Consider the following 21,691-nt stretch of genomic DNA (forward strand, 5'->3'; position numbering starts at 1 on the left):
TCAGTTTGCTCTATTCTGCTCGCTGATTGGCCGTCTCCCTCTTCTTCGCAGGTCATGACTGCTCTATCCGTCTGTGGAACATGGAGAGCAAGACCTGCATCCAGGAGTTCACCGCCCACCGCAAGAAGTTTGAGGAGTCTATCCACGACGTGGCGTTCCATCCCACCAAATGTTACATCGGCAGCGCCGGAGCCGATGCACTCGCCAAGGTCTTTGTATGACCTGAGACGGCTACCAGGGAACGGCAGGCTACAGGAACGCTGTGCTTCGGGAACGTCGGGAGCGTTTGTTTTTTCTTTTCTTTGGAAGGTGATGGACTTTGTTTACTGCTTTAATGATCCGGACGACCCCTTTAACAGCCCCGCCCCCTCGGCTGGACTCGGGCAGGCCCACCTCTCAAAACAAACAAACCTCTGAAGGACTAAAGGCAAGCCTTGAACGGGAACGTCGTTCCTTTTCCCGAAGCTGGAATCTTTTTTCCTTCTCCATCTCCGAACACAACCTGATGTGTTTTTTTTTCTGATGTGCCTTTTTCCTCCACAGCATCCATCCGTTCAGGTGTGGGGGCGACAGGAAATGAGTCCGGATCAGGTCCGGATCGGGATCCAACAGGAACACCAGTTTCGTGGTCATAGGTTCATGTCCTGAGCTGCTCTGACGGGAGGTCGGGTTGGAACTTTTTGATGACTTTATTTCAGATCTGATGTGATCCTTCTGGATCCTTCCAGCCTGTGGAGGTCCGGTGTTTTTCCACAGCGGAGCTGCAGATGTGATGCAGATCCGTGGAAATCTGTTTTCCTTATTGTGGTGATACCGGAGTTCTGCTTCTGGTATCATCACAGAAACCAAACGTCCTCCTCCATTGTCTCCCATACGCAGCAGGACAACACACATTCGCTTTTCCAGCTGGGAATTCCTCTCCAACAGAAACTGAACCGGAGATCTGGAAAAACTGAAGATTTGGATCAACCGGAGTTCCAGACCTGCCAGAGAAAAGGACAGACTGGATCCGGACTGTATTGTGGGAGTTTTCTTTGTGTCCTGTACCATAGCTTGGATGGTATTCCGGACGAGCTTCCAAGGAAAATCTGCAGCGAAGTTTTGTTTCTCCTGCTTTCATATTTATTACGATTTTCCAAGCCGACTTCCTGCTGACTAACTGGAGTGGTAAACTAACTGCTAACCGCCGTCCAGCTTCAGTCTCGTATTTAGTGTAATTCCGACTTGGAGCGGTTCCCAGTTTTCTACACGACTCTGGTTTCACACACAGAAACATTTTCTAAATTGTTTTACTTGAATTTTCTTTCCTTTTGGGATTTTCTGCTGCTGACATCAAACCAAACCATCATCTGGGAGCAGCTGCTTCCTGTCCAGGAGGAACGGAAACTTTATTCTAATCACAAGACGAATCGGAGGCGTGTCCAGTTTCTACGGGAAGTCTGAATTAACCCGGTGGGAAGGCTGAGTGGAGAGACGTTTAACCACAGACTGGAATTCCTTTCAAAGATTTCTGGGATGTTTTATCCTGGATGTAAAGTGAGTGAAAGCTCATTTAACTCACGTTATTTAAGTCATTTAGGAAAAATTTAGATTCATATTTTAGGTAAAAGGTCAAACGTTTGCATCCAGGTGTTGCAGCAGTTCCAGATCTTTCACCGTCCTGCAGAGTTTTTCTCTCCTAGTGCAGCTTCATGATGGGGCGACGCATCCTCATGCTTCTAAATCTGAGAAGAGGAACGCGACAGTTCGTCTCCTGAAGCCATGAAATCATTTTAGTTCAAAACCTGTGGTGAGACGTCACAGATCTGAAGATCTGAACCTCTTCAGAGCTTCAACACAGCTGCCGGCCAAGCTGTGGCTGAACGGCGGCGAACCGGAGAACCGGTTAGAACCGGAGCTTCTGAAGATGCTTACAGCTCTGTGCAGAAGTCTGGAGCCGCCCTCACGTCTTCTCAGGAAAAACGCGACATGAAACCAGCTCATCCCAACAGTTAGGAGCCTCTTACTGGTCCGAAGGTTCTTCTGGAACTGGTCCGGAACTGGAGCTGAGACTAGTCCGGTACTAAGACTTGAGCTGGAACTGCTCCGGTGCCGGAACTGGAGCTGGTCCAGGACTGAGACTGGACCGGGAACTGGTCCGGTACCAGGACAGGGCTGGAAATGGAGGGAAACACCTTCAAAAAGATGTTGATCCAGACCAGTTTAGGGGATTACAACAAAGTCATAAAAGAAAATACGAGGACTGGATCGGGGTTCTGGATCAGGACTGGATCTGGACTCTGGTTGCTGGTTGTGGATCCGGACTCTTCTCTCTGGTTAACGGTGGAGTGTTTTTCCCCTCCAGCTTCTTCCATCTGGACGTTGTGACCTGAACCAACAGGAAGTTTCAGCTTCTTCTACTTTCATCAAACCTCATTAAGTTCAGGAGAAAAGCTTCGGTCCACCTGAAGGATTTTAATTCCGCTCATCAGAACAGACCGGTGAACAGGAGAGGATGGACGAGTCCTTTAACAGCTGTTTTTATTTCTGTATCTGATCGCGAAGTTGCTCCACTTCCTCGTTCTGATGGGAGGAAATCTTCTCTCTGGTTGTCAGGCCGAAATCAAAAGTTCAGCCTAAAACCTAGAAGAAGTGGCGGCTCAGGTCTGAGCTGCCTGTAAATTATTGTTGTTGTTTAATGTGTACAGTTTCATTGTAAAGAAGAGATTCTAGAAGCTGCTGTGGCTGTACATACACTACACACATGTTCATGTTGTTTCTTTCTTCTACATGCCGGAGCTGCAGATTTATCAGTAACAATAAAGGCTGGTGCATCTCATTGTGGCACCAAACAGCGTTTGTTCTCAGAACTCTGAGTGGATGAGTCAATAAAACCATGGAAACCACTTCACTGTTTACAGTGTTTGATTAATTCTTTAAGATGGATGTTGTCTTCACAGTTTGTCACATAATTCACATTTTACTGACCTCAAATCTCACTCCTCAAGGTTACAGCAGTATGATGAGAAAGTGCAAAAAGATCCAAGTGGATGAGAAACAAGCTTTAGAAAAATAAATAAATTAAGAACAGAAACTGGTATACTGCAAAACATCTGTATAAGGACAGAAAAGTTGTAAACGTTAGCTCACGGATTAGATTCAGATATGTATTTTGAAACAGGCTAGTTCCAGTTAACTTTATTTCTTTATACATCTATTTGTTGAAGTTGATATTTAATGAATTTTAAAAAATGTCTGCGTAGAGGAGCCGTACTCTTTGTAGTTCACTAGGTGGAAATAAGGAACCGTGAAACCGTTATTAAAACAAAGAAGAAGAACTCTCTTGAAACTCGTTTTCTGATTGGTTGTTTGACTTCCGCTCCTAGGGTGGAGCCTCTAGTAAACAAACTTTATCGCAGAATAAATCTGCTTCGTGTGAAAGAAGATATGTGAGAAACTTCTATGTGGGACTCTGTAGTGAGTAAAAACACATTTATTTTGCGAAGCAAACTGTTAGATTTACCTTAATACAGCGAAATTGTTAGTTAGCTTTCTAACTAGCAACAACAAGCTAAAGTTATTATTTGGGTGAAACCTGTGGAGTTCTGAGCCACTAGTTGAGATTTTATTTTAGACTGTGGTGTGTTGATTGTGTGTCTGGCTGAATGTTGGGATGTTTTCAAGGTTTTAAAATTTAATTCTCAGGAAACCAGTTAGTGAAAGTAGTCGGTGACGCGTGGCTAGTTTAGCTAACGTTAGCTTAGCAGATAAAACCCTCAGATTTCTAATATTCCGGTTTGGTGGTTCTTCAGTGTGAAACAACCGTCCAGAATTCCTCCAGTGGCGGTTCGGTTTTGTTCGGACGCGGTCCCGGAGCTGCCATGATCCGGCAGCCTGCGGTCTGAGTGACTGGAATATAATGGCTGCAGAGCTGTTTCCCACCAAGAAGCTGGTGTCTTCGGCCTCAGCCAACAGCACCACCTCCATCCAGCAGATCCAGCAGCAGAACGTGACCAACAACAACACCGTCGCCGCCGCGCGGGGCTCCTGCAGCTGGCAGGGCCTGTTCCCCACCATCCGGGAGAGGTGAGTCAGGTGGTGGGCAGGTGTGCGCCTGTCCACTCGGATCAAAACAGCATTTATTGAACATTCATACATTTCATGAACACCTTGTGCTTTTATACTTATATTGATTTTCATTTATGCATCGGAACATCCTTCAGACTTTTAAGCATCACTTTGTTTTCATTTCACAATCCAAGTTCTAAAAAAGTTAAAATAGATAAAACCAGAACTTGACCCAGCCATCTTTTATCCCCAGTAGAAAATAAACATGTCAGATGACGAAACAGACATTTTCCCATGTGATGGAAAATCTGAGTGAATCTGATGCAGCAACATGTCTGGAAAAAGTAGTTCCAGGGTAATGTTCGGCACGGTGGAAAAAGTAGTTCCAGGTTTCCACTTTGCCTCAGAGCATTTTAAATGAGCTTTGGTCCAGAGAAGACGGAAGAAGCTGGTTCTGGATCCAGTTCACATCTGGCTTCTTCTCTGCATGATGGAGCTTTAACCTGCATTAGTGGGTTTCCCAGTGAACAGACAGGCTTCTTCATAGTCGATGTTTAGATCCAGTTTGTCTCAGATTGGTGAAGCTCTGTCCAGCTTTCCATCTGAGAGACTCTGCCTCTCTGAAATGCTCCTTTTATACCCAGTCATGTTACTGACATGTTGCCAGTTAACCTGGTTAGTTGTCCAATGCTTTTCCAGGTGTTTCTGGTTTGTACCAGGTACTTTTCCAGCCTTTTGTTGCTCCTGTTCCAACTTTTTCCAGACGTGTTGCTGCATCAGATTCACTGAGCTCATATTTTCATCACATGGTGAAACGTCTCAGTTTCGCCATCTGAGACGATGCTGATCTGCTACTGGGAATAAAATATGATAGATTCTGTTTTATTTACATTTTAGAGTCACAACTTTTTGGATTGAGGGTTGTAGATCCAGTTTTAATCTGTACTATGTTTTAATGCTGGTTTCTCGGACCTGTTAACCTTCACTGTGTTTGTAAGTTTTTCTTCGTACTTTAGGTATTTCTCTGTCTCTGAACTGCTCTTGCTGCATTAAGTCAGGAGACTTGAGTGATGCTCAACTTCCATCTGTTGTGGTTGAATTAGTTTTTTATGTAACAGGACGTCTGATTGTTGGTGGATTCTGTATTTGCAGGAATTCAGTCATGTTTAACAACGAGATGATGGCAGACGTTCACTTTGTGGTCGGACCACCAGGTGGGACACAGCGAGTCCCCGGACACAAGGTGACTTTCAGAGTCTGCTGTGATTTAACTGGTTTTAATGGGACACGTAGAGCTAAGTAGAGCCCCTCCTCTCTGCAGTACGTTTTGGCTGTCGGCAGTTCCGTGTTCCACGCCATGTTCTACGGAGAGCTGGCCGAGGATCAGGAGGAGATCCGGATCCCTGACGTGGAACCTCCGTCCTTCTTGGCCATGTTGAAGTAGGTGAAGTTCTGATGGATGAAGCTGCGTTGAGCTCCGACGGCTGTGAAAATGATTTCTGCCTCTGCAGGTACATCTACTGCGACGAGATCGACCTGTGCGCCGACACGGTGCTCGCCACGCTCTACGCTGCCAAGAAGTACATCGTGCCTCATCTGGCCCGCGCCTGCGTCAACTTCCTGGAGACCAGCCTGAGCGCCAAGAACGCCTGCGTGCTGCTGTCCCAGAGCTGCCTGTTCGAGGAGCCCGACCTGACGCAGCGCTGCTGGGAGGTGATCGACGCCCAGGCCGAGCTGGCGCTGCGCTCAGAGGGCTTCTGCGACATCGACACCCAGACGCTGGAGAGCATCCTGCGGCGGGAGACGCTCAACGCTAAAGAGATGGTGGTGTTCGATGCAGCCCTAAACTGGGCCGAGGCCGAGTGTCAGAGGCAGGACCTGCCGCCCACCATCGAGAATAAGCGGCTGGTGCTGGGAAAGGCCATCTACCTGATCCGCATCCCCACCATGGTGCTGGAGGACTTCGCCAATGGAGCAGCGCAGTCGGGCGTGCTGACGCTCAACGAGACCAACGATATCTTCCTGTGGTACACCGCCTCCACAAAGCCGGCGCTCCTGTTCGGCACCAAACCTCGGAAAGGTCTGTCGCCGCAGCGCTGCCATCGCTTCCAGTCCTGCGCCTACCGGAGCAACCAGTGGCGCTACCGCGGCCGCTGCGACAGCATCCAGTTCGCCGTGGACAAGCGCATCTTCATCGCCGGCTTCGGCTTGTACGGCTCCAGCTGCGGTTCGGCCGAGTACAGCGCCAAGATCGAGCTGAAGCGTCAGGGCGTGCCCATGGCCCAGAGGATGATCAAGTACTTCTCGGACGGGTCCAGCAGCACTTTCTCGGTGTGGTTCGACTACCCGGTCCAGATTGAGCCGGACACCTTCTACACTGCAAGCGTGGTGCTGGACGGCAACGAGCTCAGCTACTTCGGGCAGGAAGGCATGACGGAGGTGCAGTGTGGGAAGGTGACCTTCCAGTTCCAGTGCTCCTCGGACAGCACCAACGGAACCGGAGTCCAAGGAGGCCAGATCCCAGAGCTCATCTTCTACGCCTGAGCCAGGTGAGCTGGAGACAAGGCGCGACGGACTCGTAGATTCATGGCTGAGCATCAAAAACACAAAGAACCAGAATCCTCACACTCCCAACATGGCGGCTGGTTCTGATGAAGAAGAAGAGTAAGCTCTACCTCTGCAGGTCGGTTCCGTCACAACGTTCCGGAAAATTCTCGCGTCTCAACCAGCAGAAAGTTCAGAACATGCTGGAATTATTTTCTGTGGCGGATTAATCCGCTGATGGCACCCACCAGCTGATGTTGTTATGAACATTCCTGTTTGTATTTTAACCGAAGAACATGAAGGAAAAACCACTCCGACATCCCATAATTCCACATCTGTGCTCAGAAACTCCGGCTGATCCAGGAACAATGTTTCCACCTGCAGAGCGTCTTTCTGGGTGGAAACGTGACGTCTTCGTCCTGGTCCTGAATCAGGACATGTTGCCATGGTAACTTACCAGGTGCAGTTTGGCTGTGCTGCTGATATTTCCACCCGAGCTGCCGGAGGAACACGCCATATATCTGTAAAACTGGACCTGAAGTCGGGTCCACCTGTGCCTTAGATCCACCTGGATCACGTCATTATAATAGCTCCATGTTTTTCATTGGTCGCCAGGTCTTAGCCCCGCCTCCTTTTTAATAAACCACTACCATGACGCCTGCCTTATTCCCACACGTTGATCCATAAATAAATTCTCCTCTGCAGGAAAAGCTAAGTCAGCATTTTCTGCCCAGTTTTCTGGAGTTCAGGTCTCAGGTAGTCCACCGTCGGCCTCCCGGATTCTCTCCACATTCCTGGATCTCCCAAAGCTGCTCTAATTGATTTTCATCTCAATTTTATTTAATAAACTTGAGAAATTCAGTTTCTTAGGATCAAATTTACTTCCTGAACATCCAGATTGATCGCGTATTGATGAGCTGATTAAACTATGATGAAGAGGAGGACTAGGCCCCTTCATCACCTGCAGACATATTCAATAAGCCCGATCCTGCACTTAGAAACCAAATCCAACACCAGCACTCGTCTCTGGGTTTTATAGCGACGTAATCTTTAGCCCTGTTATGTCCGAGAGGAAAACAGTCAGATTCACACCTGTGTAACTCCCATCTCCATGGCAACACCATGCACTTCCTGTTGACCTTAGATTATCAGAGAAGTTCCATCAGTAGAACAAAACCGTCAGTCAGATAAACGTCATGTGACCAGACTCGTTACTGGACAACTCCGTAATCTCGGGACAACCTCCAAGGCTGTGAAGTGTTCCCATAGCAACCACGATGGTGCTTACAGCGTTCCTGCCTCCACTGAAGGACTTCAAAACCAGAAATGAAGTTTTTTATTTTTCAGTTAAAAAGAGACTTCCCGCGGCGATGGGGTCCGTCAAAGGGGCGTCCCGCACCACGGCAATGTTAAAGGAGCGTCCCGCGGCAACGTTAAAGGGGCGTCCCGCACCGCAGCAACGTTAAAGGGGCGTCCCACACCACGGCAATGTTAAAGGAGTGTCCCGCGGCAACGTTAAAGGGGCGTCCCGCACCGCAGCAACGTTAAAGGGGCGTCCCACACCACGACAATGTTAAAGGAGCGTCCCGCGGCAATGTTAAAGGGGCGTCCCGCACCGCAGCAACATTAAAGGGGCGTCCCACACCACGACAATGTTAAAGGGGCATCCCGCGGCAACGTTAAAGGGGCGTCCCACACCGCAGCAACGTTAAAGGGGCGTCCCACACCACAACAATGTTAAAGGGGCATCCCGCACCGCAGCAACGTTAAAGGGGCGTCCCACACCGCAGCAACGTTAAAGGGGCGTCCCGCACCACAACAATGTTAAAGGGGCATCCCGCACCGCAGCAACGTTAAAGGGGCGTCCCACACCGCAGCAACGTTAAAGGGGCGTCCCACACCACAACAATGTTAAAGGAGCGTCCCGCGGCAATGTTAAAGGGGCGTCCCGCACCGCAGCAACGTTAAAGGGGCGTCCCACACCACGACAATGTTAAAGGGGCGTCCCGCGGCAACGTTAAAGGGGCGTCCCACACCGCAGCAACGTTAAAGGGGCGTCCCACACCACGGCAATGTTAAAGGGGCATCCCGCACCGCAGCAACGTTAAAGGGGCGTCCCACACCGCAGCAACGTTAAAGGGGCGTCCCACACCGCAGCAATGTTAAAGGGGCGTCCCACACCACGGCAATGTTAAAGGGGCATCCCGCACCGCAGCAACGTTAAAGGGGCGTCCCACACCACGACAATGTTAAAGGGGCGTCCCACACCACAACAATGTTAAAGGGGCATCCCGCACCGCAGCAACGTTAAAGGGGCGTCCCACACCACGACAATGTTAAAGGGGCGTCCCGCGGCAACGTTAAAGGGGCGTCCCACACCGCAGCAACGTTAAAGGGGCGTCCCACACCACAACAATGTTAAAGGGGCATCCCGCACCACAACAATGTTAAAGGGGCATCCCGCACCGCAGCAACGTTAAAGGGGCGTCCCACACCACGACAATGTTAAAGGGGCGTCCCGCGGCAACGTTAAAGGGGCGTCCCACACCGCAGCAACGTTAAAGGGGCGTCCCACACCACAACAATGTTAAAGGGGCATCCCGCACCGCAGCAACGTTAAAGGGGCGTCCCACACCGCAGCAACGTTAAAGGGGCGTCCCGCACCACAACAATGTTAAAGGGGCGTCCCGCACCGCAACAACGTCAAAGGGGCGTCATGCACCACGGCAACATTACAGGGGCGTCCCACACCGCGGGAAACGTTAAAGGGGCGTCCCACACCATGACAACGTTAAAGTGGCCTTCTTCAGGTTGTTGTTGTGACAAGTTTGGAAATAAAAAGTTTAAACAAGTCACCCGAATCATCTGATGTGTTCAACGTCAGAAGTCGTGTTTAGTACCAGCTAATGGACAGGAAGTGGTTTTATTTCTACAGCTTGGTCTTACCTTTGTGTTCCAGTTTGAAATCAACGTGTTAATTCTTCCTGTTTGACGGAAATCCAGAAAATAAATAATTTACTTTAAATACTTCTTAATTTTTTTTCAATAAAACAATTGTATGCTAGTTTATCATTTTACTGTGTAGTTGCAGATTAAAGGGCTAGTGCACCCCAACGTGTTTTTTGAACTGTGAACAAATCAATATTTTAGAAATAATAAATGACAAGGATCATTTTATTAGATAAGTTTTGCTATTTTTAACAAACTTTTTATGTTTAATGAATTATAAAAAATGTCGCTTTAACGTAAAGACAAACATTGATGAAACAGTTATTTTAGATATAAAATGAGCTTTTTGTAATCTTGCCACTTTTTTATTTTAGGAAATCCGTTTATGTAAAATAAACGCAGCCGTGTTCTGTTTGTCCCTCTGCTCCTGCCGTCCTAACTCAAGCGACATCACTTCCGGTTATTGACAGTTCAGAGTCCAAACATCGAGCAACCTGGAGGTCTGAACTTCTGCGACATGAACAGGCTGAAGATCATTTCTAGACACTTGTCCCCGCGCGGTTCCTCCGACACCACGCGGGACCTGCAGGTCGCGCGGTGCGGGTCCGCGGCGCGAGACGGCGGAGCTTCCGGGGACGACGTGGTGGTGGTCCATGGAAGGAGGACGGCGATCGGAAAGGCCAAGAGGGGGGCGTTTAAGGTACAGTCTGACCAACAGGCTGCAGTTCCGATCTTTACCGAATGAAACCAAAAAGGTTGAATTTAATAAAATAATAAATAATTTTATAAAAATAAATAAATAATTTTATAAATTAATAAATAATTTAATAAAATAATAAATAATTTTATAAAATAAATAATTTTATAAAATAAATAATTTAATAAAATAAATAATTTTATAAAATAAATAATTTAATAAAATAATAAATAATTTTATAAATTAATAAATAAATAAAAACGTTTTCCTCAATCAGTCAAGCAGCTGAGTTTATACAACACTCTACATCATAGAACAAGACTTTAACAAAGAAATACCAAATAAAATCCCAAGTAATCATTTAAACAAAACTCTAGAGCAGTGTTTCTCCATCCTGGTCCTCAGGGACCACGGCCCTGCAGGTTTTAGAGGTGTCCTTCTTTAACACACCTGTCTCAAATGAATGGCTCATTAGCAAGCTTGCAAAGAACATGGCAAGCAGTTCATTTAATCTGAGTCAGGTGTGTTGGAGTTGGACAGAACCAAAACATGCAGGACAGTGGTCCCCGAGGACCAGGACTGAGAAACACTGCTCCAGACCCAACACGCTCAAATAGAAACTCAAAAGTTGTCTCAGGTTAAAAAATGAAGGACCCAATATCTAAAATTCCCTGTAAGCCCAAAAGTGAAGGAAGTTCACTTCAGGATCATGAATGAGATTTATCCATCCTGTGAAGAGTGAGATTTAATATTAATAACAACAGTTGTGTTTTCTGTGAGTCAGACATCGAAACCACGAACCATCTTTTCTTTCAATGTATCCACACAAAATCATTTTGGGACGACTTGATGGCGTTTCCTCTAAGGTTCAGCTCCCGGACACACTCCTGCTGGACGACATGATGGACTGGCTTTCCTCTAAGGTTCAGCTCCCGGACACACTCCTGCTGGACGACATGATGGACTGGCTTTCCTCTAAGGTTCAGCTCCCGGACACACTCCTGCTGGACGACATGATGTTTGGAATCAACCTGAAGGACTCACAAGCCGACTGTGCTTTAAACAACCTGCCCTCAAAACCCTCCATCCACTGCACCAAATGGAAAAAAGTAAAGCTCTTTTCATCGTGTTCAAACACCACCTCAGAAAATGATCTAACACTAAGTGTAAAAAAGAAATCTCACCACTGAATGCATTTGGAGATTTTAAAATATTTGAAGACTTCTGAAGGTTATCACAGTGTGTGTGTCTATTTTTAATTTCGTCCTGTGCCTTGAACATTCTTATTTACACCTAAATGTCTGTATAACTGTATATTTACAATAAAAAAAACGAATGAATCCAGAACTGAAACAAACTCGTGAAGCTGCTTTTTAATGGTGGATTATCAAAGCGGACATTAATACCGTGGAACACGTCATAAAACACGTGATGTTTTATGGAGTTTGGACCAACGTCTGCAGGCATTTTAATTACTGATAAAACCTTTAATACCTGGTTAAACTGTTCCTGCAGCTTAGTTAAATCAGGTTAAAAGAACATTACTGGATCTACTGGAACTTCATTTAAACTGAGACCGAATATGTGGAAACATAATTATAAAAAAAGTTAAAGTTTTATATAAAACATTTAATACGTTGAAAATGATTTTTTAAGCTTTTTATTAATACAAGTTAAACATTAAGCTTCAGTCATTAAAAAAGAAAACTAAGCTGATAAAAATCTGCAGATAAAACAGCTCATATAAAAACGTTTTGACCCTCGCTGCTCTCCGTAGGCCTGTGGCGAGCTACCAGCAGTGGCGGAGCCAGAAAACGTCCCTGGGGGGCCGGGGTGGATTTGGGATTACGTTGGGGGGCGTGCATGTCCCCCTGCACGGCGAGTGGGTGTGTGAGGGAAACTCGGCTGCAACACCACACCGCGTCCGTTGTTCCGAGTTCTCCAGACCCAAGACCACCTCTGGAACCACAAAGCTCCCCCAAACATTTAGTTCCACCAAGATGGCCCCTGCACCTCGACAACATCTGGAAGAGTAGAGAACATCTGGTGCACCAGCTCAGCTTTGTTCCTGCTGATCAGCAGCATTAGGAGCTCGTTCTCTGTCGATCAGAAACACACATTTATTTTTCTCATCAGTCTATAAAACACAGCTCACCTATAATTACCTGCACAGGTGACTCTGGAGGCTCCCGGACGCTTGGCAGTCTTTCACAGCGGCTCCTCCAACCAGCGATCATCACCCTTAATTAGAATAGTTTCTATTAATAACATTTTAATATCTTTATAGGTTTTGTTGCTAATATATTAAATTTCTCAAACCCAACTTTTGGTTTTCTTTGACAACTTCTATTTTTCCCCTTTTTTATTTTTAGTTTTCATTAATTAAACAGGAGCGCTGTGATTTAACGTGGTTCTAATAAGGGTAATAAACTGTGTGTGAGGATTGTGACTCTTTAGGATTATATTTACAGCAAACAGGCCAGAAACGAGTAAAAGCAGTTTTCAGAAACAAAAAGCCGACTGGACACAGAAAATCTAAAAGTAGAACCTGCAGACACACAGCGGATTTCATTAACTTACCAGCTTCACCCTGACGGTTTACCTGCACACACCTGTCACCTGATAACAGATTGTCCAGGATGTGCGTTTCTTTTCAGCCTCAGGACAGCCAGGAACGCGATCTGAGCGGCTCTGTCTGTTTACACGAGACGCGCTTGTTTATTTGTTTACTTCTGGACGTTGTTTAGTCAACAATCAGCTGCACTTTGATCCTCTTGTCCACCTGCAGGACACCACACCTGACGAGCTGTTGAGCGCCGTGATGACAGCTGTGCTGACAGATGTGGGGCTGTCACCTGACCAGCTGGGGGACGTCTGCGTGGGTGAGATGACCTTCCTCCTCCTCCTCCTCCTCATCATGTCTGCTTTAACGTTTCTGCAGCGTTACTAACGGCAGAGGCCAGAGCTGTAGTTCTCAGACTGACCTGAAGGTGGCAGCGTTGTATCACTGCTACTGTGTTAAACAAGGTCGACCTCACCTCTGCAGAGGAAGAGGAAGGTGGTGATGAAGAGGAGTTTTATGATGTTTTATGATCAGATGGTTTCTCAGCTGCTTCAGTCTGAATAATAAAAGGTCTGAGTTTGTAATTAAACCCTTGCAGGATCTGGCTCAGACCAGGTTCCGGTTTAAACCCGGATCAGTTAATCTGAGCTGGATTTTGGTGTCTGTGTGCAGGTAACGTCCTGCAGCCTGGAGCTGGAGCTCTGATGGCCCGAGTGGCTCACTTCCTCAGGTCCGTCTCATGTTCTCACCACCAAGGCTTCAGCTCAGCATCAGCTGAGATGTGTCTGTTATCCAATCACAGCGTTCCTAACGGCTCCCTCTTCTCCTCAGTGGTTTTCCAGAGTCGGTTCCCGTCTACACGGTTAACAGACAGTGTTCCTCTGGCCTGCAGGCGCTCCTGAACATCGCAGGTGAGACCCACTTCCTGGTTTCTTCTGCTCATGTGCAGCAGTCTGAGAAGGTCCACGTGGTTTACAGGAAGAACAGGAAGAGTTTCAAAGGAAGGTCGGACTCATCCTAGTCCAGGTTCATATAGATATATATACATATATATATATATACATATATATATATATACATATATATATATATGTGTGTGTGTACTAGTGCTGGGCACGTTAACACATTAATCGTGCATTAACACAGCGATTAATTAACGCCATTAATTTTTTTAAATCACGTTTTCTTTTGGTTTTTTTTTGCTGGCTACTGGCTTTGATGACAGAAACTGCTCTCAAAAGACAATAAGAAACTTTTGATTTGTTTTTTTGTTTTTTTTATTAAATGCGGTTTTTATTTATGCAAGACAGCAAAGGTAAGACATGCTTTCTGACTTTTACAAACGTGAAGCATAAATCGGGTCTTCTTCTGCTTCTGGTTCGGTGAATCTTGGTCGTAACGAGATGAAACTTCCAGCTGTGGAATCTGTGAGATGTGAGCTTTCAGTAGAGGATATATACATATACATATATGTATATATATATATATATATATATATATATATATATATATATATATATATATATATATGTGTGTGTATGTATGGGAACCCAATAAATATATATATATGTGGGAAATGAGGATGTTTTAACACACACACACGCTGGTTGGTGGTAAGTGGGGTTTATGCTTCAGCTATGCAGGGCCGGGTCTAGAAAGGTTCTGATGGGGGGCCAGGCAGGAGTACTTATCAGGAAAACACAGCACAGATGACACATATTTTATAAGGATTTGATTTAATATTGAACTGATTATTAAACTAAAATGATCATCTGATCTAAAAAAGCAAAGAAAAAGCTAAATAAGCTTTGGCTCTTTCTGTTGATACAATAGAGTAAAAACGGGCAGATTTCAGTCACAAACGGTGATTAATCATGATTAATTTAGAAGCTGTGATTAATCTGATTAAAGTTTTAATCACGTGACCGCCCTAGTAGACCCGAAGATGAACGTTAAACACCCTGCTGCTGTCTGCAGGATCCATCAGGAGCAGATCCATCGACCTCGGACTCGCCTGCGGGTCAGTTCCTCGCATCACATGTAGAAGCCGGAGAAAACACGGAACCTGCTTCTCGTCATTGTGTGTGTGTGTTTGTGTGTTCAGGGTGGAGAGCATGTCGCTGCGATCCGTTGGTAACCCTGGAGATCTGAGCTCCAGGCTCATGGACAACGACAAGGCCAGAGACTGCATCATTCCTATGGGGTGAGACCAGCACACACACATATACACACGTTCTTGTGCTTACTACCTCACGACTTAAGTAAAAGTCTGTTTTCTTGTCAGATAAGGAAAACGTTTTGGTCACCTCGACTTGTTTTAAACGTGATTCGTCCTCAGAACGATCACATGATGCTGTGATGTGCCTGGTCAGCTGTTTAACCAGCTGTTTTATCCGGGTTGGCCACGCCCCCTACTGTCAGGCACCCTGCATGGACAGCATCCCAGGTGTGGGATGAGGTGTCTCGAGTCTCGTTCCCCTTCTCCCCCCTGCTCGTTCCCGTGCTGCGCTTCCTGTCTCTCTTTGTATGATGAGCAGCATTTCGTAGATTATCTTGGACCAGTCGGCGGCTCAGGCCCGTCTCCATGGCCCATCATGGATGCGGTTTTTACGTCTTCCTCCTCCTCTCTGTGCTGGCGGTCTGTGATAAACCTGTCCCGGTCATTTAGTTCTGATCCTGACCGTTAGTGTGTGGTTGGGTGTTCGGAAGACACTGATCGGTGTGTGTGGGGGTTTTTACCTTCACGCCGCTGTCATGCTTCTGCATGATTTCATGGATTTCTTTCTTCTTCGTGTTTCCTGTGTGGTCCGTTCGGATGTTTGGTGAGAGCGTTGTTATGGCTCCGGCCTCGAGGTTTTCTATGATGAACCCCACAGGGTGTCAGAGGGAAGGGGGCGTGGTCAGCCTGAAATAAACAGCTGATAAGACACGCCACCACAGGTGTAGCTGAAACATGTCAAGGTAACAAAACCTTTTTCTTACCTGTCTGAAAACAGAGCCGGATCGGAAGGGTTAGCATTTAACGTGGCGCTAAGTGAGAACCGGTGTTTTTACTTCACTTAGGAACAAAGAAATTTATTCTAGGTGGAAAAGTGGTCCAGGTACCTGTCTGAGAGTCCGGGTAACACAGACGGGAAAAAAGAACCTATAAACTGAGGACGGGACTTTTAGTGGAGTCACTGGGAATACGGAATAAACTCCGGCCATTATTCCACATTAGCAGCCGTATTAGATGAGTTTTGTTTTTTAGAAAAATGCAGGTTCATCATTTCATATAAAACCTGGAGGAAGAATCACACCTTGCTGATGAGGAACACCAGAATTAGTAAAAACAAGTCAAAGTTTTTCACGATTCATCACATTATCCCAAAACAAAATAAAACCTCTGCAGCGTTCCTGATCCGGTCTGAGAACGTTCAGCTGCTTCAGTTTAAATCATTCAGATTCAACATGAATAAATTATTTACCACTACAGCTTCCATGTTTGTAGTCCAGTACAAGCTCCATGTTTGTAGTCCAGTACAAGCTCCATGTTTGTAGTCCATCATCCACAAATCGTTTAGGTTTAGGAAACATTTAAAAACAGAATTTCTTTGGTTGGATGTGCCGTCATCAGGTGGTTGTGATCACGTAACTTGTGTTTCTTTGTGTGTTGTTTGTTTATGTGTGTTTATGTGTGTGTGCAGCATCACCTCGGAGAACGTTGCCGAGCGGTTTGGCGTCTCCAGAGAAAAGCAGGACGCCTTCGCTCTCAGCTCTCAGCAGAAGTAATTTCTTCTTCTTTGCTTGTGAGGAGCAGATTTCAGCCAACGACATCTGCGTTTGCCTTCGCTTAACCCACCTTCGATTAAACTGGATTAAATCATGTTAAAGGCTGAAATGATAATAATTAATAATTACCTAAAGTGCTCTATCATTTGGTGTGAGTCCACAAACGCAGAGTTAAAGAACCAGAACCTTCTGCTTCCAGCAGAATGTGGAAAATTCAGCGTAAAAAATGAAGGAATTTTAATATTTCACACACATTTTAAGTAAAACTTTATTGAACTGACAAACTGACAAACATTAATGTGACGTTGTGTCCTCAGAGCGGCCCGGGCTCAGGGTTCGGGTCGCTTTGACCAGGAGATCGTACCCGTCGCCGTGACGATGGTGGACAGTGACGGTCGCGAGCGGCAGGTGATGGTGAGTAAAGACGACGGAGTCAGAGCCGGGACGACGATGGAGGGCCTCTCCAAACTGAGGCCAGCCTTTAAACCCGACGGCAGCACCACAGCAGGTCAGAACCCGACCAGAACCACAGAACCAGTCCCTGATCAGCACTAACTTTCACATGTCTGTGCTGCAGGTAACTCCAGCCAGGTGAGTGACGGGGCAGCGGCTGTCCTGATTGGCCGAAGGTCTGCGGTGGAGGCTCTGGGTCTGCCGGTTCTGGGGGTTCTGAGGGCCAGCGCGGTGGTCGGGGTCCCTCCTGACGTCATGGGGATCGGACCGGCTGTGGCCATCCCTGCAGCACTGCAGCAGGCCGGTAAGATGAGAGTAACTGAGTACTTTTACTCAAATACTTTAAACTGCTGCGTCAGAAAAATTCCAACTTCATGCTTTTTGTCCCTTCTGGGCTCCTGTACGGGTTTCTGATAATGGTTTTCAGAAAATATTTTACAGTTACCACTTGACTATAGATATTAACCTAAAAGTTATGATTTTTTCGAGCTACATCTTCACAACTACCAGGGCCGTATCTATCATTTTTGGACCGTATTCCTAAAGATTGTCAGTGCAAAGAGGTGAACCAGGGGCCAAAAATTCTTAGAATCACGATGTTTTCTTAGAATTTAAAAAAAAAAGTAGATCCTAGTAAAGATAAAAGGTATTCCTAAAGAATCTCAGCTCTCCAGAGAGCTTCTCAGGTGAGACCAGGCGAGGACCTTTTAGGGGGTTAGGAGTTAAAGCAGAGGAGAACATGGGGAGTCAGATCGGATGGTGCAGGAATCCTGTTCGTGGTTGTTGGTGAAATCTCCAACTTTTATGCTCGCTGACGAGCTGAGCCAGAAGCCCCCGCTGCTCCTCTGTCCAGGTGGGTTCGTCCTCCTCTGTTCATGGTGGTGGATCTGAAGCCAGCCAGGCAGCTTCTACAGGCCGCTCAGCAGTCAGATGAAGCTGAGCCGTTTAATACAAAATGGAGATAAAACGCTGAAAGTGGAACAACCACCATTCTGGTATATTAATGCAAGCAAATAAACTATTAGCACGCAGGTTTCTACAGGTTCTGTAGGATCTACTTAAAATAGAGATTTTTATTTTATGTAAAATATTTATAATCACACCGTCTTCATAGATTAGATTTTATGATGAAGTCTTTTGATTTGATAGTTCTGCACTCGTTATCACCATAGGTGTGTTTTATCTGGCTTTTAGGCTCAACCAATCACAGCTTTTAAAGTGATGACTCATACCTAGCAACAGGTCGACCCCGCCTCCTCACTGAGACCGGAGTTTCTGTCCAGTCCTCGTTCAGAGCTAAGACTCCTTGCCAGGAATTTATAGGCTCTCTGGGGATTCTCAGAATCTTTAGGAATACAGACCTGAGTCATGTTACTGCGTCAAAGTAAACTCACCTGGAACACAGTAGAACATGTAAATGTTATCTCCTCAGGAAAGAAAACCACATTTTCAGTGGAAACCAGAGGATAGAGCCCAGTTCACCTAGGAACGAATAAAGTAATCCTAGGAACGAATAAAGTAATCCTAGGAATGAGTAAAGTAATACCTGATGAGGAACTGTGCTACAGTAGAAGGTAAAAGTGAACCTGGGCAATTTTCCAGGTGTTTAATAGAGGTGTTACACAGGTAAATATCTCAGGAAGCCATCAGCCAATGATGATGATGATGATGATGATGATGGACGCCTCTATCAATGGTCATACTCGGGAGGATCCAGGGATAGCCCCACATTCACCATAGAATCACCATGAGGATCCAGAAAGAAGCCCAACATAGTCTATGATAGGAGGAGAGAATCCTTCACTATAAACCTCCTTCATCTCCATGGAAACCAGCAGGACCTTCATGGTTCATGTCAATCAAAGGCAGAGTCATAGGAGAACACGTTAGCTGAGTTATTAGAGCTGGAATCAAACTTTTCTCCTCAAACTCCAGTAAGACCTGGTTTCTGGTTCTGGCTGCTAGCTCCAGAGTTTCTGTCCCACCGTGATGAGACGGACGTCTCTGGAAGCAGCAGCGTCTCTGCTGTCATGTGACTCATGTTTGTGTGGAGAAATATGCAGAAGGTGGACAGAGCTGGTTTCGTGGTTTCTACATTCCCAGATAACTGCTGGGGTCTGAACTGTGTTTGCTTTGGATGCCGATGCTTGGTGGAGTCTTTCAGCTGAGTTTCTCCCTTCATGTTGCTATGCTACATGTTAGCATTGCTGCTTCCTGCTAGTCATGTTGCTATGCTACATGTTAGCATCGCTGCTTCCTGCTAGTCATGTTGCTATGCTACATGTTAGCATCGCTGCTTCCTGCTAGTCATGTTGCTATGCTACATGTTAGCATCGCTGCTTCCTGCTGGTCGTGTTGCTATGCTACATGTTAGCATCGCTGCTTCCTGCTAGTCATGTTGCTATGCTACATGTTAGCATCGCTGCTTCCTGCTAGTCATGTTGCTATGCTACATGTTAGCATCGCTGCTTCCTGCTGGTCGTGTTGCTATGCTACATGTTAGCATCGCTGCTTCCTGCTAGTCGTGTTGCTATGCTACATGTTAGCATCGCTGCTTCCTGCTAGTCGTGTTGCTATGCTACATGTTAGCATCGCTGCTTCCTGCTAGACGTGTTGCTATGCTACATGTTAGCATCGCTGCTTCCTGCCAGTCGTGTTGCTATGCTACATGTTAGCATCAATCCTTCCTGCTAGTCATGTTGCTATGCTACATGTTAGCATAGCTGCTTCCTGCTAGTCATGTTGCTATGCTACATGTTAGCATCGCTGCTTCCTGCTAGTCGTGTTGCTATGCTACATGTTAGCATCGCTGCTTCCTGCTAGTCGTGTTGCTATGCTACATGTTAGCATCGCTGCTTCCTGCTAGACGTGTTGCTATGCTACATGTTAGCATCGCTGCTTCCTGCCAGTCGTGTTGCTATGCTACATGTTAGCATTGCTGCTTCCTGCTGGTCGTGTTGCTATGCTACATGTTAGCATCGCTGCTTCCTGCTAGTCATGTTGCTAACATCTGCTGGACTGTAGCATCTCATGCTAACCCTGTACGGTTAAATACGGGTCTGAGTCAATCCCGCATGATGATGATGTTTTCTCCTTCTTCAGGTCTCACTGTGGACGACGTTGACGTGTTTGAGATCAACGAGGCCTTCGCCAGTCAGGTGAGTTTGGTTAGAGGTGGTGATGGATCTGTTTCTGAGTCGGGTTTATGGTCCAGTAAACCCCTCTGCTGCCCAGGCTGTGTACTGTGTGGAGAAACTGGGCATCCCGATGGAGAAGGTGAATCCAAACGGCGGCGCCATAGCTCTGGGTCATCCTCTGGGCTGCACCGGCGCCCGACAGGTGATGACGTTGCTAAACGAGCTCCAACGCAGAGGCAGGAGGTTGGTGTGAATGGCCGCTCCTGATTGGCTGCTGAGGTTTGTTTGAAACATGCTCAGTCTGGTTCTCTGCTGCCCTCTGCAGGGCGTTCGGAGTCGTCTCCATGTGCATCGGGACCGGGATGGGAGCTGCTGCTGTGTTCGAATACCCCGGACCATAGCAGACAAATCAAGACCCATTCAACGTGATTTAACTCCTGCTGATTTTAACTGAAAAATTAAATCAATAATCAATACCTAGTAATTTGGCGAGGAACGTCTTGGATCAGAACCAATCAAAGTGCCTTTTGTTAGAAATACAGTTCAAAGGATGAACTTCAGGTGATGTCGTCACTTTACATCAGCTGTTGATTCATGATGGAGAGAAAACTGGATGGTTTGGTCCTCGGAGACGGGTCACGGTCCTCGGAGACGGGTCAGCTGGGACAACAGCTGATGCCGAACTCTGACGGCTGGTAGAATCCAGACAAAAAGAATCACTGACGACTGAATCGTCCCGTTTACTTCCTGCGTGATGAACCCGCCAGCAGCTGAATGTTGCTTCCCTCATCCAGTCTAACGGTGTAAATGTTCTAACATCAGAATTTATCCCTCATTAAACCTGACCAGATCACATCTGATAACGTATGTGAAGAACTTGGTAAAAAAAACTTTATTTCACCTCATGTTTTCAACGACTTCACTGAAAAAGAGTTTAAAAGAAAGGTTTTATTTACCTGACTAAGATTTATGTTCTTTAATGTCCGTCCATCTATTTTCTGTACCTGGCTCATTCAGTTCAGTTGTGGGGGCGGAGCCTATCCCCGCTGACACCTGGGCAGGTAACTACGGAGACTAACAAGGCTGATGCGAAGCAGGTATAAAAAAAAAAAAAAAATGGATGGATGAGGCAGCAGAACCGGTTCTGGTTTTTAACCTGAATTAAAACTTTATTCTACCAACAAAACAACCCTCAGAAGTCTGGATCAGAACTTCACCCCTGACCTGGGTCTGCAGACTGGTCGAAGTGTTCCTGGTTCCTGGACCCAGCATGCTGCTGGTCCCAGTGTGGAACCAGTCCGAGCTGTGAGGAGCTGCAGGATGTTTCTGGTCTAATGGGCTTACCTGTAAACTAATCAGAAGTCATGTGACCACACAAGGATCAATGCTGTTAACGTCTGCTGTGATCGATTCAGCTGATCAGTTTTTAATCAATGGAAACAGAAAAATTAGCATTTTAAGTAAAAGTCTCACGTTTTTTCTGTAACCGTCTCATCATTACGCCTCCTGATCTGCAGCTCCAGGATGGAT

At 46.3% G+C, this 21,691-nt stretch overlaps 3 protein-coding genes across 4 annotated transcripts in view; all 3 read left to right on the forward strand.

Moving 5' to 3' along the window:
* Positions 1-2,885, forward strand: part of LOC121638484 (striatin-like) — a 57,738-nt gene extending 54,853 nt beyond the window's left edge. For both annotated transcript variants that reach the window (XM_041983312.1, XM_041983313.1), the window contains one exon: positions 52-2,885. In XM_041983312.1, the coding sequence (XP_041839246.1) occupies positions 52-221 (170 nt within the window). In that variant the 3' untranslated portion in view covers positions 222-2,885. The remainder of the gene's footprint in view (positions 1-51) is intronic.
* A 434-nt stretch (positions 2,886-3,319) lies between these two features.
* btbd3a (BTB (POZ) domain containing 3a) lies at positions 3,320-9,443 on the forward strand. Its single transcript, XM_041983330.1, has 5 exons — positions 3,320-3,456; positions 3,792-4,065; positions 5,200-5,290; positions 5,369-5,487; positions 5,559-9,443. Exons 2-5 carry the CDS (start codon positions 3,899-3,901, stop codon positions 6,589-6,591), a joined length of 1,410 nt encoding a protein of 469 aa, XP_041839264.1. The 5' UTR covers positions 3,320-3,456; positions 3,792-3,898; the 3' UTR covers positions 6,592-9,443.
* Positions 9,444-9,584: 141 nt separating this feature from the next.
* acaa1 (acetyl-CoA acyltransferase 1) lies at positions 9,585-21,100 on the forward strand. Its single transcript, XM_041983331.1, has 12 exons — positions 9,585-10,240; positions 13,026-13,119; positions 13,473-13,530; positions 13,632-13,711; positions 14,778-14,820; positions 14,905-15,003; positions 16,487-16,567; positions 16,889-17,079; positions 17,149-17,328; positions 20,127-20,182; positions 20,259-20,404; positions 20,487-21,100. Exons 1-12 carry the CDS (start codon positions 10,058-10,060, stop codon positions 20,560-20,562), a joined length of 1,287 nt encoding a protein of 428 aa, XP_041839265.1. The 5' UTR covers positions 9,585-10,057; the 3' UTR covers positions 20,563-21,100.
* Positions 21,101-21,691: the final 591 nt, after the last annotated feature.

This window comes from Melanotaenia boesemani, chromosome 4 (assembly GCF_017639745.1).
Source record: "Melanotaenia boesemani isolate fMelBoe1 chromosome 4, fMelBoe1.pri, whole genome shotgun sequence".
Taxonomy (NCBI): domain Eukaryota; kingdom Metazoa; phylum Chordata; class Actinopteri; order Atheriniformes; family Melanotaeniidae; genus Melanotaenia; species Melanotaenia boesemani.

Coding starts and splice junctions, on each gene's coding strand:
- btbd3a (XM_041983330.1), top strand. CDS start 3,899: ATGGCTGCAGAGCTGTTTCCCACCAAGAAGCTGGTGTCTTCGGCCTCA. Junction 4,066..5,199: donor TTCCCCACCATCCGGGAGAG/GTGAGTCAGGTG, acceptor CTGTATTTGCAG/GAATTCAGTCATGTTTAACA. Junction 5,291..5,368: donor AGCGAGTCCCCGGACACAAG/GTGACTTTCAGA, acceptor TCCTCTCTGCAG/TACGTTTTGGCTGTCGGCAG.
- acaa1 (XM_041983331.1), top strand. CDS start 10,058: ATGAACAGGCTGAAGATCATTTCTAGACACTTGTCCCCGCGCGGTTCC. Junction 10,241..13,025: donor CCAAGAGGGGGGCGTTTAAG/GTACAGTCTGAC, acceptor GTCCACCTGCAG/GACACCACACCTGACGAGCT. Junction 17,080..17,148: donor CGACGGCAGCACCACAGCAG/GTCAGAACCCGA, acceptor TCTGTGCTGCAG/GTAACTCCAGCCAGGTGAGT.